The 18,679-nt window shown below is 45.9% G+C and overlaps 1 protein-coding gene across 5 annotated transcripts in view; it reads right to left on the bottom strand.

The window, feature by feature from the left end:
• Nucleotides 1-18,679, bottom strand: part of PDE10A (phosphodiesterase 10A) — a gene marked incomplete at its 5' end in the record, with an annotated part of 246,935 nt that overhangs the window by 52,758 nt on the left and 175,498 nt on the right. For all 5 annotated transcript variants that reach the window (XM_080666608.1, XM_080666606.1, XM_080666605.1 and 2 more), the window contains one exon: nucleotides 5,310-5,438. In XM_080666608.1, the coding sequence (XP_080522734.1) occupies nucleotides 5,310-5,438 (129 nt within the window). The remainder of the gene's footprint in view (nucleotides 1-5,309; nucleotides 5,439-18,679) is intronic.

The raw sequence follows: 18,679 nt of genomic DNA, 5'->3' as shown, positions 1-18,679 counted from the left end.
GTTCGGTTCTGGTCAAGGGCATGTACCTTGGTTGCAGGCACATCCCCAGTGGGGAGTGTGCGGGAGGCAGCTGATCAATGCTTCTCTCTCATCGATGTTTCTAGCTCTCTATCCCTCTTCCTTCCTCTCTGTAAAAAAAATCAATAAAATATATATTTTTTTAAAAAGTAAATAAAAGACATCAAATTTAAAAGAAGTAGTAAATTGATCTGTTTGTAGGTGATATGATCTCATAGGTAAAAACCCGAATATTTCACACAAAAGAAACACACTTAGAATTCAACAAAGTAGCAAGATAAAAAAGCAAGCACACAAAAATCAGTTGCATTTCTGTACACTAACAATAAACAATTCCAAAAGGAAACTAAGAAAAAATTCCATTTACAGTAGCTTCAAAAATAACACAATACTTAGGAATTAACCGAAGAGATGAAAGACTTGTACAATAAAATCTACAAGATACTGGTGGAAGAGGTAAAGGAAACATAAGGAAAGCACAGCCCACAGTCAGGGGCTGGAAGGCAATATTGTGATGGGTCACAAGCATCGCTATCATTTATCGAGAAATCCTCAGGGGAACCTCTAGCAATTGAAAATAATATTGAAAATAGTATTTAAAATAATCATGACAGCCCTGACTGGTTTGGCTCAGTGGATAGCACGTCGGCCTGCAGACTGAAGGGTCCCAAGTTCGATTCCGGTCAGGGGCATGTACCTTGGTTGCGGGCACATCCCCAGTAGGGGGTGTACGGGAGGCAGCTGATCGATGTTTCTCTCTCATCGATGTTTCTAACTCTCTATCCCTCTCCCTTCCTCTCTGTAAAAAAATCAATAAAATATATTTAAAAATAAAATAATCATGGTAATACAGTATTTCTCTTTAAATTACATACATAATTAGTCCCTTTACCGTGTTCAACAGCAACAAGGCCATAGCAGAATAAATTTACAGCTACCTTTAGGTAATGTATCCTTAGGTAACAAAGAATGGCTCATTTTCTGTGGTAAGCAATAAATAATTTAGTCTAAAGACGATAGTTTCCAATTAATATAAAGCCTGTATTTTTAACATAATATGCTAAGAAATACAACCTTATCTTGCTATCAACCCTGTGTCAAAATTAATCTAATAGACATGAATGCTTTTAAATTATTTATTCACTCATCCAATCTTTTATTCATTAAGTGAGATTTAATGTGGCCCATTATGTCAAACACTGCAAAATATATGAGAGACTCAGCCAATGCATGGAGAGCTCTGTTACTAAAAGGGATTAAATGATTCCTTCTTAAAATTTAAAAACTACTACACAAAGTACCTATGAAGTGGAAGTGAAGGAAGTATGAGATAAGGGCACTTTTCACACGTATTAACACAGGTCTCAGGCAGACTCAGAAGACTCACAGACCTCTCTCTATCAGAGTAAAATTCAAATCGCACCAAAGAGACAAAAACATGAGGTAAGTGGTCAACACGTAAAAACACTCCAGTTAAAGCAATTAACGCCAGCATTTCTCATCCTAGGGTGTTCCTTAAGATAGCACGCATGTCCCTCCGAACTCTCTGGAGCTGGAAGTCACTGATGTGCTTCAGCAGGAAGTGGGTCAATATCGCTCAGCAGCACCAGGGAACACACAAGTGATACGCGCAGCCACGTTCTGCTAAGGATTCAGAGGTGGACGGACCCCACATTTCAACGTAGAGTTGTCTGGTCCCAAATAGTTTTACCGAACGTTATAATATTGCTAGAAAACACTGTCTTCTAAAAATCACGGCTTTTGCCCTGACCGGTTTGGCTCAGTGGATAGAGCGTCGGCCTGCGGACTGAAGGGTCCCAGGTTCAATTCCGGTCAAGGGCATGGACCATGGCTGAGGGCACATCCCCAGTAGGAGGTGTGCAGGAGGCAGCTGATCGATGTTTCTCTCTCATCGATGTTTCTAACTCTCTATCCCTCTGCCTTCCTCTCTGTAAAAAATCAATAAAATATATAAAAAATAAAAAAATAAAAAATAAAGTAAAAATCACGGCTTTATTCTATCCACCAATGATGGGAGCAGAGCAAATTATTGAGAGTAAGTAGAGAGCACAAATAAAGTGACAAAAATACATCTCTGGAATCCAATAAGAACATTTTCCTACTGAAGTGGTAAGGCTGGGAGAGGTGTTGTTAACAAGCCCATCTCAAGGAATTCTCACACATACTGAATTAGGGAAGTCAATACGGTTGTTCATCTATGTTTTAGACCAGGGGTGGGCAAACTTTTTGACTCGAGGGCCACAATGGGTTCTTAAACTGGACCGGAGGGCCGGAACTAAAGCATGGATGGAGTGTTTGTGTGAACTAATGTAAATTCAAAGTGAAGGAGCGGAGGGGAGAGCAAGAGAACCCTCTGCTCTTTCGGCTCCGCGGGCCAGATAGAACAGCCGAACGGGCCGGATCCGGCCCGTGGGCCGTAGTTTGCCCACGGCTGTTTTAGACGAACTCTCTCAATGAAAAGCATCAGATACATTCTCAAATGAGGAGTTTTGACTACGACCGATCCAAGGACCCTGGACTTTTAAAACCCTGAGCCTGAGATCCATTTCAAAAACATTTCTGACTTCCTGAAGACAGACCCTCCGCTCATCACTGCCGCCCTCCTGGCTGAGGGTGTGAAGCGGGCGCAGCCCTTGGCGGGCCTGTCTGCTCACTGCCTGGCTGCACGAGTCACTCGGGATCCTCTGCCCCCACGTACGCAGATTAGCACGGGGGCTTTCCCTTTGAGTCTCGCTCACTCGACATGCCCTTTGCCCAACACATATTCAGTGTTCTACCACGCGCCACAGCCAAGAGGAACAGTTACTAACGCCACTCGGAAAGACGTCACGGAGCTTCTATGAAAAGTTACCTGCAAAACTTTACTCCTTGATATTTCACCAACACGGGAGAGAGACCGTTTTTGCTTTGATTTTAAAAGACTGAGCTACTGTGTTAAGACACCTGCAAGTACTTGGCCAGCGTGGCTCAGGGGTTGAGCATCGACCTATGAACCAGGAGGTCACGGTTTGATTCCCGGTCAGGGCACATGCTCGGGTGGCGGGCTCCATCCCCAGGGTGGGGCGTGCAAGAAGCAGCCAATCAATGATTCTCTCTCATCATTGATGTTTCTCTCTCTCTCTCCCTCTCCCTTCCTCTCTGAAATCAATAAAAATCTTTTAAAATGTCTATTTGCTAGATATTTTCAAATACACAGTCAACAAATCTGAAGTAATCTTATTTTTTATTGTTTATCATCTGTCTTCCCTGTAAGAAAATGGCCTTGAGGGGATCGCGTTTATACATTGCTTATTCTACAATGACATATCCAGGTGCTCAATAATATCTGTTTGTTGACACACTGAATGGCAAGCCAGAGCAATGAGAACCTGGTCACAGTCCTGCTGCAGTCACCACTCAAATAAATGTTTCCAGAAATTATTATCCAACCTGTGGCTAAATAATCCAGGCCAATATTAAATCTCCAGGAAGCTTTTAAGGAATAGAAGGTAAACTCATTTGCTTTTAGTTCAGATAAAGGCATTTGACATATCTTCTGGTTTTCTATTACACCAAAAAATGATATGAAAGTTCTATTTAGGTGAAAGTGTAGTTTCAGGATCTGAGAGAAGGTTTTTCAGAGAAAGGAGAGCGAGCACACCAGATGAAGTTCCAAGTAAACCATTTCAACGACCTGTGTTTTCCTTACTTGTGATGTGTACGAACAGTCACTGCCCATCTACCAATGTCCCGCTCGCTAGAACCATCTAACATTGCAAACTGAGCCTGCCCTGTTCACTGACTCGCCCACACTGCACACACAAGCATAGAAAACATGTCACATACAAAGCAGAACAAATGCTATTTAATCTGCAATTTAGGAGCCTAACTGAAATCTCACTCCTTCCAAGCATGAAATATTTGAATGAACATTAAATCTTATTTCTAGAATGATGGACAGGCAAGAAATACATAGTAGATACATTCTTTGAGAGAAAAAAAAAAAGAAAGACACTTCATGTATTTTATAAAAAATATTTAAGGCAGCTGCAAACATCAGTATTTCTATTACTAATTATTTGACATTTATAAATACACCAATAGCTACATGGTCTGCTACTGAATAGACATAAAATTATAATAAAAAGTATTGGCCATAAAACAGCATTGCAGCTCATAATTTTTATTTCTTATTGCAGAACTTTTTCTTTCTTTCTCTTTTTTCTTACAACATACACATAAATCAGTCTCCGCGGTCTCCACCTTCGGTCCTCAAGGCCGGGGTCCTCCCCTGCGCGTTTCCCAGTGATTATCCGGAAGGTTTCTGTGTTTCAGTTGTAGCACCGTTTGCTCCTGGGAGCGGGTCCGCGCAGCATCCGCTCACTCTGCCGCCCTTTTAATCTCCGCTGCTCATAGTTTTTAGATCATTTGAGTTCAATCAATCACCCTCTTGAGTACCGAATTGCAGAAACTTTCAAAACCAGAGTAAGGAGAATCAGCTCTGAGCAACATGCTAGTAGCACCCTCCTAACAACACAACATTTCCACAATGATCCTTTTAACTTTACATATAGCACTTTTGCTACACTAAACACATTTCCAGAAGAACAGCATTTATCTTGGTGTATTTAATATAAAAGGCCTTCGTTTATTTAAAATCATATTTAAAATTAATTTCCACTCTGAAACAATATTCTTAGAAATGAATATTTGGCCAAATGCAATTCATATAAAACCAAAATTATATGACATTATTCAGATCCTACATATTAATGTGTGCGTTCAATCTGGCAGGAAATGAACTTCACATCCCTCCTGAGCCCACATTTCTTTTTTCATCAGAGCTGCTCCTTCCGTGGACAGATCTGAATGAAAATCTAGTGCCGAGTCATCAGTTTTCCTACTGGGCACAGGTGAAAAAGGCGTGAAAACTTCTTTTGGTAAAACATAGTAACATAAACATAGCTTTGCAATACAAGTTATTTTTTAGAATCATTAATAATCATCATTAAACAAAACCAAGTCTAATACTGCATTTTTCCATGTGTTCACAGCTAAGTAAATTCTCAGGAATTACCTGTCAAGGTCCTTCTTTTTAGTCAAGGGTCTCTCTTTTCTGTCTAGTCCCCCTCACTCGAACGTCAAGTTCTCTCTTTAGACAGAATGAAAGGATCACACAGCTAACACGGCACCATCTGTCTACCCCACGCTCCTTTCCCGCACGGTTAAGTGCCTGTCCTGTGTCACTCTGAAGTGGAAATAACCCACATTCCGTCTGCAGGAGATCTCACCTTCCGCTCTGTTGTTCTTCCTCCTCAGCCATTTCTCTACCGTCTCCGCACTGACACTTTCAGATACAAATTCATCTAATATCTGAGGGTGAAGAGAAAGATATGCCTTCACTTTTTCATCTGTCAAACCTATAAAGGAATTGAAAAGAATAAAATTAACCCATATGACATCTTCATATACATCAGAGATAGAATAATACGGACTGATTTAAAATATAATAAGTACAAGAAGAATATAAAGATGTGTATGCATACAATGGAATAATATCCAGCATAAAAAGGGAAGATGTTCTGATACATGTACCCCATGAAGGAGCCTTAGAAACAAGTCAAATAAGCCAGTCCGAAGGACAGACATTCACCCCACGCTTCCATTCACATGACATGCCTGGGCAGGCAGACGCAGAGACGAGGCACTGACGGGGGCCTGGCGCTTGGGAAGGGGAGGACGGGGAAGTAGAGCTTAACGGGTCCAGCTTCCACTTTGAGGGAAGGCATGTTCTGGAAGTAGACAGAGCGATGACTGCACACTGTATCATGAATGGCGCTGAATGGCACACTGGAAATGGCAAGCATGGCAATTTTCTGTTATATATGTTACCACCAGAAAAACCAGAGAAAGTAAAGTTAGAACCTCGGTGATTTAAAACTACAGACGTTACATCACGAACAGCAGTGTTCCGACGGCCCATGGCAACATTACACTTGAACCGAGGCCGTGTCCCAGCTGCGCAGTCACGCCCTACGGAGTCCCCATCTGTGGTGTGCAAACAGCTCCCCGGGATTTAATACTCAGGTAAAGGAAGCTCTAGTAACAGTGCCGAACAGGAGAACGGACCGCTGGCTCATGTCAGGTCCTGGACATGTTTCATGAGTACGTTCTTATCGGTTATGGTTTACAACAAAATTCGCCCCGTGCTTGGGGCACTGCATCTGTAGGTGCAGAGTCATCGTGAAATGTGTTCACAGAGATTCCACGTCCGTCATCTGTTTCACCGAAATAATTTCCTCATCTAATGACAGCTGCCCCTTACCACACCGGGATTTTCAAAGCACTTTCACGTTTCCATACTGAATACATAAAATCACGTTTTGCATTTGGTGCTTCCGGTTGCTGTGCCATTTTGCGAACTCCAAATCCCACACAGGTTACCCTCAATTATTACTCAGTGACGGTAGTTGTTTCTACTACTGCAGCCTCACTGTAAATCAGTCAATAGAATTGCCATCCTGAGGATGGTTAGGTGAAAAAGACAATAGACAGATTCTACTTTGTAAAGAAAAAAGTAGCCCTAACCGGTTTGGCGCAGTGGATAGAGCGTTGGCCTACGAACTGAAGGGTCCTGGGTTCGATTCTGGTCAAGGGCACATGCCCAGGCTGTGGGCTCGATCCCCAGTTTGGGGCGTGCAGGAGGCAGCCAGTCAATGATTCCCCCTCATCATTGATGTTTCTATCGCTCCCTCTCCCTTCCTCTCTGAACTCAATTAAAATATATTTAAAAAACGAAAAAAGTAAATCTGCCTGACCCCAGGGAACAGGCCGGGTGCTTCCCCACCAGACAAGGCACAGGATTCACGGGTGAGATTCTGCAGGGGACGGTTCTGCAGGGGACGGCAGTCACGACTCTGACGACTCTACAACAGGACCGTGTAACTGAGAAGGCAGATGGTTTCTTTCAGTGAATTAGTACTTAGGCAACTTAAACAACAGATTTATAGAGAGCGCTAGAGATAAAGGTAGAGACAAAGAAACATAGATTTATACAGAGATGGACACTGGTAATAGATTTTTTTCAATGAGAACCTATGTTCACCCTGCAAAAGAGCCCCAATGGTGTAAAATTCTACTTAAGAAATTCTACAAGGGGTTACACATAAGACCCATTAAAGAGAGCTCCCCTGACGTAGCAAGTTGCCATCCCAGACAGAAAAGAAACAGGGTGTGAAGGGAGATGACCTCTGACTTGACCTTCAAGAAGACAGACAATGCACAGTGCGTGTCCTGAGTTTCTCCCCACACACACACAGCAGGGAGCTGATGCTTGCTTCCTTCTTCACGCTCCTCCCGTCACTCTTGTGGCTCAGCTTTCCAAGTTCTTACCCTAACTGCCTTTGGTGTGCCACTTCCGCTTTCTCTTCAGTAAGCGATGGTGGTGGCAGCGAGATCTAAACCAGGAGTCTCATTATATGTTTGATCTAGTCCCTGGATGTTCTTCCACCACAAGCTTCCTCTTGGCGCAAAACGCAATGATCCTTGTCCTTCCTATTTCTTCTCAAAGTGATTTTAACTCCCTTTCCTTTTTCTGTTACTCTCCCTTTTCTCAGAAACCCAGGTGGAAAATAAAAAGCCGTGATTGACTCACCCCTCCTTGTCATCTCATCTCAAGTCAGGGCATTATTATTCAAGTCTTATTTGCCAAGTCACAAAATTACATACCTAACAAAATAAACAAAGAGTGCTTAAAACTCAACAACAAGAAAAACAAACCAATTAAAAGGGAATCCAGTATCTAAACAGATACTTCACCACAGATGATAAATGGATGGCAAATAAGCCTATGAAAAGATGCTCAGCTGTCATCAATGAACGGAAGGTAAAGTAAGAAGTGAGATTTCACTGCATCCCTATTAGAATGGCTATAACCACAGTCACCGAGGACCAGTTGGTGGTGAGGCTGCAGCGTACCAAGGACCCTCACTCACTGCTGGTAGGAATGCAAAGCAGTGGCCACGTGGAAGCCTTCTTGGCAATTTCTCCTAAAGCTCCGTGTAGTCTCACCACGCGGTCCAGGGGGCTCACTACTAGGGGGTCACCTAACTGACACGAAGACTTATGTCCGAACAAAAGCCTGCATGTGACTGTTGACAGCAGCTCTACTCATGATCCCTCACCCAAACAGCAGGTACCAAGGTGCCCTGCAACAGCAGGTACACACGCTGTGGCATGTCCATGGCATTGGATATGATTTAGCACTAAAAAGAGGGCAGCTAACCAGCCTTGAAAAGAGGTGAGTCGCTCTAAAATGCATAGCGCTGAGGGCAGTCTGGAAAGGCTGCGTACTATCAACCCCCAATCGTACAACATCCTGGGGAAAGCAAAACGAGACAGACAGAGGGGGAGGGGGGGTGGAGAGAGAGACAGAGGATCAATGGTTGCCAGGTATTCAACGGGGAGGGAGGAATGCCGAATGGGTGGAGCACTGGGCGCGGGGGGGGGGGGGGGGGTGGAGTTGGTCACAGGGTAAAGCCTTCCAGCCGTAAGTTAAGTAAGTTCTGAAGACCTAATTCACATACAGCAGGGTGACTGGAACCAACACCGCTGCATTACACAGTATACTTGAAAGTTAACAGAGCAGATCTTAAAAGTTATCACCCTGCAAAAGAGGTAGTTATGTGAGGGGATGGGGTGTTAACTAACCCTTTTGGGGTCATCATTTCTCAATACACATGTGTATGAATCATCAGGTTGTACACCTTAAGCTTACCGATGAGTCAATCATTTCAATAAAACTGAAAAAATGTTTTTGTCTTCTAATTATCCTACATTCCTACTGAAACAAGGTGTGTCCATGACCTAAAAAGCAGTCCCTTACTGAGCCCCGGCTGAATACCCAGCCAGGGTGCTGACCTACATCACTGACTCCCACTCCACACGCCTCCAACATGCCTCATCCGCATGTATCAGAAGGCGACCCCACAGCCCTTCCGCACCAGCCAAGGTGGGCTTCCCCTTGGCTAGGCCAGCCACGCCAGCTTCTGGAGCTGAGGAAGCCAAATAAACACTGATGCCCCGCACAGTGACAGGAGAACGGTGACAGCTGTGGTTCTGAGCAGAGCTGCAGGAGTAAGCTTAAGTGCCCCAAAACCCACCCTCCCAGGACTCCAACGGGATGGTTCCATGCAGCATAAAGAACTCCATACTCGCCCTAACCAGTTTGGCTCAGTGGATAGAGCGCTGGCCTGCGGACTGAAGGGTCCCAGGTTCGATTCCGGTCAAGGGCACGTACCTTGGTGGCGGGCACATCCCCAGTAGGAGGTGTGCAGGAGGCAGCTGATCGATGTTTCTCTCTCATCGACGTTTCTAACTCTCTATCCCTCTCTCTTCCTCTCTGTAAAAAATCAATAAAATGTATTTTAAAAAGAAAAAGACTTCATACTCTCAGCACTGCCTGGCACCCCAGGTCCCCAGGGGTGACAGCTACCCCGGTCCCGGGTTGGAGGTCACCAGATGCATGCTCAACTACCGGCTGTGTCCTCTGAGGATGTCACCGCACCCTCCTGGCCTTCTGCTCTCACACACACCGAAAAGGCCGGGCCATGCCCGCAGGGTTACGATACCTGCCAAGACCATGGAGCCCCAGGGCCCACACCAACGGCCCCGCAGTCGGAGGGCGAGGAGATCAGCAGGCCTGTAAGGGACCGAGGAGCTGCGCTGGAGGCAGCAGCCAGTGGCCCGCAAGAGGGGAAAGAGGAGGAAAGGAGCAAGCAGAGGCAGGAGGTATCCAAAGAGGCTGGAGCTTTGGCCTGGAAGACAGCAGGATGGACAAGGCTCTCCTTGGATGGCGGTGCCCTGTCAGAGTAACTGACGCAGATTAAAGGCACAAGGACTGAGTTATCACTGACTTTGAAAAATGCAGATGGAATCAATATGTTATTACCACAAACCAGCTGGTAACCATAACCAAAGACTAACGTCACACTCTGCCACCTGAAGGCGAACGTGATCTCTCCAATGTTGGACCACAGCACTGCAGGCAGACAAGCCTGACACTGTGCTCGTTCTGCGCCTCAGCCCCGGCGCACACCGTGAACCGGTGCGCAAACCGCAGCTGCCGAGGGGCAAGCACAAGCTCCGCAGGTGAAGGAGCCGTACCAGAGGATTTCCGTCCGCCGCTCTGTGCCGAGATTTTCAGGAAGCGATTACTAAGATGTTAAAAAAACTGATGATAAATAGCGCCATAGAAATAAACCTTTCACAGCATGCAATAGTTTAAGAAAGCTTTAAAATAGAAAGAATATAGGTTTCGTGTGGCACAATTTAATCTCGTGAAATAAAAGGAAGATAAAAGGATCCTATAAGGCTGTCTCCGGCACCGAACTTCTCCCAGCATAGACACAGCTGATCCTCACAGCCAACTGGCCTGGAGGTCAATTCCTCCCAGTGATACCAACAACAATCAAGACTTAACTACAACAAGGCTGTACACATAGTCCACAAAGGGGTGCACCAAGAGTGTCCACCTCAGGTTAACTGGGGAGGCCGACCCACTGGGCCATATAGGACACCTAGCACACAAAGCCACTCTATCAACACAGGGAAGCAGTGAAAATACGGAGACAAAGAAAGAAATCACAAAGGAAAGAAATGGAGGAAAACAAGCAACTGGATATAGAGTTCAAAACCACCGTTATAAGACTTTTTAAGAATATCCTAGAAAAGGCCGATAAATATAACGAGACCCTCAAAGATATGAAAAAGGACCAACTAGAAATTAAACATACACTGACTGAAATAAAGAATATTATACAGAGACCTAACAGCAGACTAGAGGAACGCAAGAATCAAGTCAAAGATTTGAAATACAAAGAAGCAAAAAAACACTCAACCGTAAAAGCAAAAAGAAAAAAGAATCCAAAAAGTTGAAGATAGTGTAAGAAGACTCTGGGACAACCTCAAGCTTACCAACATCAGAATTATGGGGGTGCCAGAAGAAGAGAGAGAGCAAGATACTGAAAACCTATTTGAAGAAATAATGACAGAAAACTTCCCCCACCTGGTGAAAGAAATAGACTTACAAGTCCAGGAAGCGCAGAGAACCCCAAACAAAAGGAATCCAAACAGGACCACACCAAGACACATCATCATTAAAATGCCAAGAGTGAAAGACAAAGAGAGAATATTAAAAGCAGCAAGAGAAAAACAGTTAATTACCTACCAGGGAGCACCCATACGATTGTCAGCTGATTTCTCAACAGAAACTATGCAGGCCAGACGGGAGTGGCAAGAAATATTCCACGTGATGAATAGCAAGAACCTACAACCAAGATTACTCTGCCCAGCAAAGTTATCATTCAGAATGGAAGGTCAGATAAAGAGCTTCACAGATAAGAAAGAGCTAAAGGAGTTCATCACCACCAAACCAGTATTATATGAAATGCTGAAAGGTATTCTTTAAGAAGAGGAAGAAGAAGAAAAAAGTCAAGATAAAAATTATGAACAACAAATACATATCTATCAACAAGTGAATCTAAAAATCAAGTGAATAAAAAATCTGAGGAACAGAATAAACTGGTGAATATAATAGAATCAGGGGCATAGAAAGGGAGTGGACTGATAATTCTCAGGGGGAAAGGGGTATAGGGAGGTTCAGGAAGAGACTGGACAAAAATCGTACACATATGGATGAGGACAGTGGGGGGGGGAGGTAAGGGCAAAGGGTGGGGTGGGAACCGGGTGGAGGGGAGCTATGGGGAGAAAAAGGAGAAACAATTGTAATAATCTGAACAATAAAGATTTATTTTAAAAAAAGAAGATAAAAAATGGAGAAAAGAGAGGCACAAAAGAAGGGGAATAATAATATACAGGCATATTTTGAATTCATAACCTCAGTGGTTTAAAACTTGGATTTAGATAAGACAAGCAGAATAACAACTGTAATTTTTAATGGTGACTTAAGACCCTGGTGAAATACTTTTTTAAGTATTTCCATCAGTATTTTCATTCATCTAAGTGTAAAGGAATTATACCCTAAAGGTGAATGTATGCAAATCCCATTTGTTGGCAATTTCTAGGAACCATTTCTTTTTATTGCTTGTTCAATGAGATTTTAAAAAAACGGTAATATTCATAAAGAAATTTGAAACAAAGAAAATAAAGAGTTTACTCAAAAAAATGTAAAAGTCATACATTTTCTTTCTTTGCTACAAAGCATACCTTCTTAAAATTTTATTACAAGTTGACCAAGAAATAGCATTTCCTGGACTTCCTCTATAAAAGTGTATCACTATTTATGCTTCTCCAGTCAACGCAGTAACTCATTTAAAAATATTATTGAGTTCTTACAGTGTCAGGCATTGTATCACGCCTTAAATCAGGGAACTCGAAACAGTAGGAAGATGAGTAGCAGACACACAGCTGAGCTGAAAGGTCAATAAGGTGCGTAAATGAACATAAAGTGTGTCGGACACGATCAACTCTGAACACTGAGATTCCTGGACTCACTCACTAAATGTTTGTTGAGTGCTTCTATGAACCAGACTTATCTCTGTGGTTGATATATAGGAAACCACATCCTTAACCTTGTGGAATTTTAAAATTATCTTTAATGCCGGGTAAGGCCAGCCAACAGAAACTAGTTACAAATTAATGAGGCAGCAGGCAATGTCGAAGGTGACCCAGCATTGCCAGCTCAGGTGACTGACGGGAATATGAAAGGCAGAGAGCAGTGACAAGTTCATGGAAAAAAAGCTGGCTTGCGTTTCCGACCTGCTGAACTGCAGGTGACTGTTGGGCCACCTATATGGTGACGTCAAGGAGCCAGCAGGAAATACTAGCCTGCGGCTCAGAAGTCACCCATACTGATTAAATTTACAAACACATCAGGCTGCCCAGGAACACTGCAGTGCATCCCATATGGCAAAAGAAAACGTGAATTCCCACCTTCACCCTATATGATCTTTTTAAATTATGGGAGAAAATTATAGTAAATACAGTCTCATTAGAAAGATTAAGTCAGTCTAGAAAAATAAAAATCATGCATGTATATTTTTCAATTGGATTGTATAATAAATCCTTTGATCATTCACCTCTTTATTCAAATCAGCAAGACTCAGAATTACAGATAAAATGAAATCCAATGGAAGCGATGAGTTGGTCTCTGATCACAAATTAAAAGAATGCATTTTGAGAGAAGAGATACTGAAGATACATCTCACACTGCTGCACACAGTGGTCCCTGGCCTCTCTCAGCACAGAGAGGAAGGCTCCTGCCCCACAGAGGGAGAGACCACAGCAACTGCTCCTTCATGTTGTCGAAAGAAAAAAGGAAGAAAACTCTGTAAGAAATCCTAGCAAAAGCTCTTAGCTTTTGTCTTCCATACATACATCGAAGGAGTTCACCCAAGACTACATTCTGACAAGATTATTTCTTTATCCTTTGTCTCCACATCTTAACTGTCTGTTCCTGGGCAAGTCTTGGCCCCATGAAAACCCAGACCCAGGCTGTCCCTGCCCCCAAGGCCACACCTTCCACACTCCCTGCTGGTGAGGACGGAGCCGGCAGCCCAGGAGCCCAGACGTGTGATGTCCGCCAAGGAGTGGCAAGTCGGAGCACAGCCGATGGCACCTTAGGTAAGGTCGTCCCTCTGCCCCCCTCCACTTCTGTATAACAAGGGCGGAACTCTCCTCCAACGTCATGTTCACAGCTGATTAACGAAACTAGGCCAATAATTAACCAACAGGAACATGTAGCAGGTTAATCATATTAACTTCAATTCTATATTTAAACCCCAAAATATAAAATTTTATGAAGCATTAAAATTGGTTTTTCTGGATCATGTAGGAAGTCCTTCCATTAATTTTTAGTGCCATTGTGTGTTTCAAAATTCCAACGTTAGAATTGGAAACAATTTAAGTATTATAATGAAATTTAATTACATCAGAAAGACTGGCAATAAGAACATCTATTTCCTAATGTAACTGCATTAAAGAGAAAATAAACCATGTGACAGGACCCTCTGAGGCTGAAGTCGCGAAAGGCAGTGGTCTCTCGAAGCCTGGCTCAGCGTGACTGTCGCTACTTTACTAGACGCTCTGTCCTCGTTCCTTATTTTAATACTAAAAATTGTAACATTTAAAATAGTTCAGGAGAGAGAAACCAAATGTCCATTCACAGGGTGGAGTTTCTTTAGAACATACTTCCTTACTAATCCCACAAGCCTGGGAAAGTAATGAACTTGACCTTCTTAAGGCAACAGGAAAGGTCTCAATTTTTCACCTATCTATAATAATCTATAATAATAAAAGCGTAATATGCTAATTAGACCGGACGTCCTTCTGGACAACCTTCCAGACGAAGCCGGGACTGCAAGGGAAGCCCGGGTCCCGGGTGCCAGAGGGAAGCCAGTGCCAGCAGCGAGGGGAAGAAGGCCAACTCTTGCACGAACTTTGTGCATCGGGCCTCCAGTTTTATATGAAAACACTAGCATTAGCTGCTCTTCAAGGTAACTTCCAGATAAACATTTAAGCTGTTTAACTGAAGGTTGCATGTAAAACAAATGATGCTGTCTTGATTCACACGGAGTAAGGTCCATCACTACCTGGAAAGCGTGGCGGCTCCCCCAGTACGTTACTTCACGCCGGGATGGAAAGCACTGGCCAGGGGCTGCTGCCCTTCCGGACGGAGCACCTGGCCAGGGGAAGCGACGCGCCAGGAACACAGGCTAGTCATCGGCAGAGCAGCCTGGAGTCGGATCCCAGACCCGTCTTAGCCTTTCCGAGGAAGCAGCTGCTCTCTATGCGTGTCCTGTGGCTGCCACGACCATCTCCACAGCTGGGGGCTTCACCGACAGAAACTCACCGTCCCGGTCCCGCAGGCCGAGGCCTGGCCCAGGAGGGGCACCCTGCCTCCGGGGCCTCGGGGAGAACCTCTCAGTGGGCAGGCACCTCTGGCCCCCAGTCCCACTGCCTCCTCCCCTCGGGGTGTGCCACCTCTCCCTCTGCCTCTCCTACAAAGACACTTGTCATCAGACTTAGTGCCCAACCAAGTCATCCAGAGTGAACTTATTTCAAGATCCTTAGCTTCATCACATCTGCAAAGACTTTCTCCAAATAAGGTGATAGCCACAGACTCTGTAGTTAGGTGGAGGGTAGAGAGCTGGGGGGCGGGGGGCGGGCATGGCTCTGTCCTCCAGTTCGCAGGCCCTGGTTGGTATCCCGGAAATAGTGAAAACTATGATTGATTAGGGAAAAGGTGAGGATCTGGAGTCGAGTCGGGCAGACCTGGACCCAAAAAGTGTCTCTAACAGGTGGTAACTGTGATTCTGGATAAAGTACTTAAGTCCCTGGGCCTCGGTTTTATTTTGTTTGACGAAAGGACATACCACCGGTCACATGGACTTTCATGATCCGTACGCTAATAAAAGGCAGCACCAGCACTGGGTACCACCCCGACTCCTGGGCCTCCTCCTTCCTCAGATGATGCTCAATCCGATGAAACCCGGGCCTCCCTCCCGAGTGAGCGAGCGAGCACACACCTGCTGGCACAGTGAGCGAGCGAGCACACACCTGCTAACCCCTCTGTGCTCACTCAGGCTAAGTCACGGCGTGCGCTGCAAAGAGGCTCTTCTGCGGCACACAGAGCTCCAGGCGCGGCCGACCTGAAGCACCCAGCCTGCACCCCGTGAAAGAGGGGCTCGCCCTGCGTCTCCTGCCTGACAAATGCTTCGTGAGAAGGGGCACATCGCGGCAAGCGAGCAAAGCTGCGGTCTCTCCCTCAGCAAAGCCCATCCCCTACCGTCACTGCGCTGCAAGCAGACAGCATGCCGGGCTCGCCTCGCCAGGACCCCACGCTCAGAGATGCGCGCTCAACGGGCCGCACGCCCTCGCTCGCCCGTGGGTGATGTTTACACGCTGATGTTGACATGTCTTCGGAGTGGCTATTGGTCTTAAGATATTTTTGGCTCACACGTCCTTAAAATATCCACTAACGCGGAGAAGTGCCGTCCAGAGGACGGTCGGCCTTCCAGGCAATTCGGCTCAAGAAATTAATGGAAAAGTCACTGACTTGGGACGGCATTTTACATGCGGAAAAACACTGAGAAGTAACAGCAGATGGTGTAAAGGATGTGACTGGATTGTCCCATGTGACTGCGCCCTGGCAGCAGCCCTGGCAAACTAGGCCTCCTTGCTGACCATCTTACACGTCTTTCTAAAATACGTTCAAACGCAGAACTGATCTTTTTCACGACTGCATCGTGTGAAGAAATAATAAACATGCAAAAACAGACCATTACTCTGCTCTGATGTGTGTAACATGCAAATGTATGCCTACAGTCTTCCCAGTGCTCACATGTAGTTGCTTCCACCAGGAGAAACAATCAAGATAAATGAGAGTCCTTCAGTAAGAATTGATGCAATGCATAGAAGAATGTGTTTTACCATCTGCTTTCACAAACACAAGCGGGAAATTAGGGCAATTCAGGTTATTTTAGTATATTAATATCAAAAAGAGAGCATATTTTGTTTATGATGCTTTCAGAATCAAAACCAATTTTCTCAAGTACCACTCAATTTTAAAATAGGAACAACTTAATTTTCTTTAATAAAGTAATAAACCAGCATCTCAACTGAAAAGCATCTTCCAAGTATTTGGTGGAAGATGTATGCGCGGTGGCGTTCTCAGAAACTCCATTTTCAAACACAAGCCCCTCCCCACCACCCGCGTGCTTTCCAAAGGCGGGAACGACGCTGCGTGCCTCCTCGCACCCCCGAGCGCAGGGACCGCCAAGTCCCGCCAGGAGCAGGATTCGTGTTCCATCCGGCCGCCACGCGCACCGCGTCGGCGACCGGGAGCCACCGCCCCAGCACAGTCAGGCTCCTGTGAGCTCTGGCCACATTCCCCCCCACCGATCACTCCGTAACGTGTCGTACGTGTGCTTCTCCTCAAAGACCTTGTTAGTCTGCGCTGTGGGTGCGTGAGCACTGCACCCTCCTCAGGCCTCACGACGCTCCTCACACACACTGTCTCCACGAGGCTCTTCGCCGCCTCCGCGCGCCTCTCAGGACCCCGACAGAGCGACAGCACTAGGCCGGCCACTTCACACAGCAAGGTCCCCAAAACGATGCAAGAGCCCAGCCGCTGGGGCTCAGTGGTGGCGTGCTGACCTATGAACCAGGAGGTCACAGTTCAATTCCCCGTCAGGGTGCATGCCTGGGTTGCAGGCTCGATGCCGAGTGTGGGGCGTGCAGGAGGCAGCTGATCCATGATTCTCTTTCATCCTTTTTTTTTTAATATATTTTATTGATTTTTTACAGAGAGGAAGAGAGAGGGATAGAGAGTTAGAAACATCCATCAGCTGCCTCATGCACACTCCCCACTGGGGATGTGCCCACAACCAAGGTACATGCCCTTGACCGGAATCGAACCTGGGACCCTTCAGTCCACAGGCCGACGCTCTATCCACTGAGCCACACCGGTCAGGGCTCTCTCTCATCCTTGATGTCTCTCTCCCTCCCTCTCCCTTCGCTCTGAAATCAGTAAAAATATTTTTTAAATGCAGAGAAATGGGAAACATAGTCCTGAATCCACAGCAAGAAGGATTCTGGTTTCCAGCATGAGACCGGGACCAAAAGGCAGAGTGCTGGTGGCGGCCTCGGCAGAACATGCCGCTCCGTGGATGACTCCCGCTTCCCACGGCTCTGCCCACACACATGTGCTTCAGTGACGGCGAGAGCACCCCGAGCCCCTTCTCCAGGCTACACGTACATCTCAGGGAGCAGACGGATTCGCGGGGACAGAACCCACACGCAATGAGCACAGACTCTGTTCACCAGCAGGCATGGGAGGAATGCTCAGGGACGGAGAGGGAGTGAATGAAATCATTACCATAATCAGGCGCTCCCGTGACCTCCAGCAACACCATCATTTTGATCCACTGAGACACGGCCACGGGGCATGGGCCCACCAGCAAGCGCTGCCCTCACCGTGGCCCAGGCGGACCTGGGAACTGGGCCCTGCCCTGCCCTCCTCGCGCGCACACGTCACTCGCTTTGTTCATCCCACCGCTCCTGGCTGCTAAGTGTGAAACTTCTAAACAAGTGTCATCCATTCTGCTGGGAAACGTACGGACTTTATTTAGTCCCTCCACCAGCGGGAACAAGAAATTACCCGCCACTCAGGCACAGCACTGGGGCAGGAAGACATTCCTGTGCTCGGGTCAGTCTCGCCGCTGCGGATAATGCTCTCCGAGGGAGAGGGGCCAGCTGCTGGCTGCCCGCGAGCGGTCACGTGGTGTTCTTGGAAAGACAATTCCCACTGGTGACCTGAGCCATCTGAAAACATGTGACACCCTGGGGAAGTGTCACACCTCCCTCATGGGCAAACTGATTCTGCTCTTTAAAAAAGTTTCTATTCAGACCTAGTGCTGGTTTGGCTAGGTCAGTGGTCGGCAAACCGCGGCTCTGTTGACTAATGAGCTTGCCGACCACTGGGCTAGGAGGATAGAACATCGGCCTGTGGACCAAAGGGTCCTGGGTTTGATTCCGGTCAAGGGCATGTACCTCAGTTGTAGGCTCCTCCCCGGCCGGGCCCTACTCAGGGCTCGTGCAGGAGGCAACCAAGTGATGTGTTTCTCTCACATCCATGTTTCTG

The sequence above is a fragment of the Plecotus auritus genome (assembly GCF_963455305.1).
Source record: "Plecotus auritus genome assembly, chromosome: 4".
Taxonomy (NCBI): Eukaryota; Metazoa; Chordata; class Mammalia; order Chiroptera; family Vespertilionidae; genus Plecotus; species Plecotus auritus.
The sequence above is the reverse complement of the archived record's forward strand: the minus strand, read 5'-3'. Positions and strand labels throughout refer to the sequence as shown.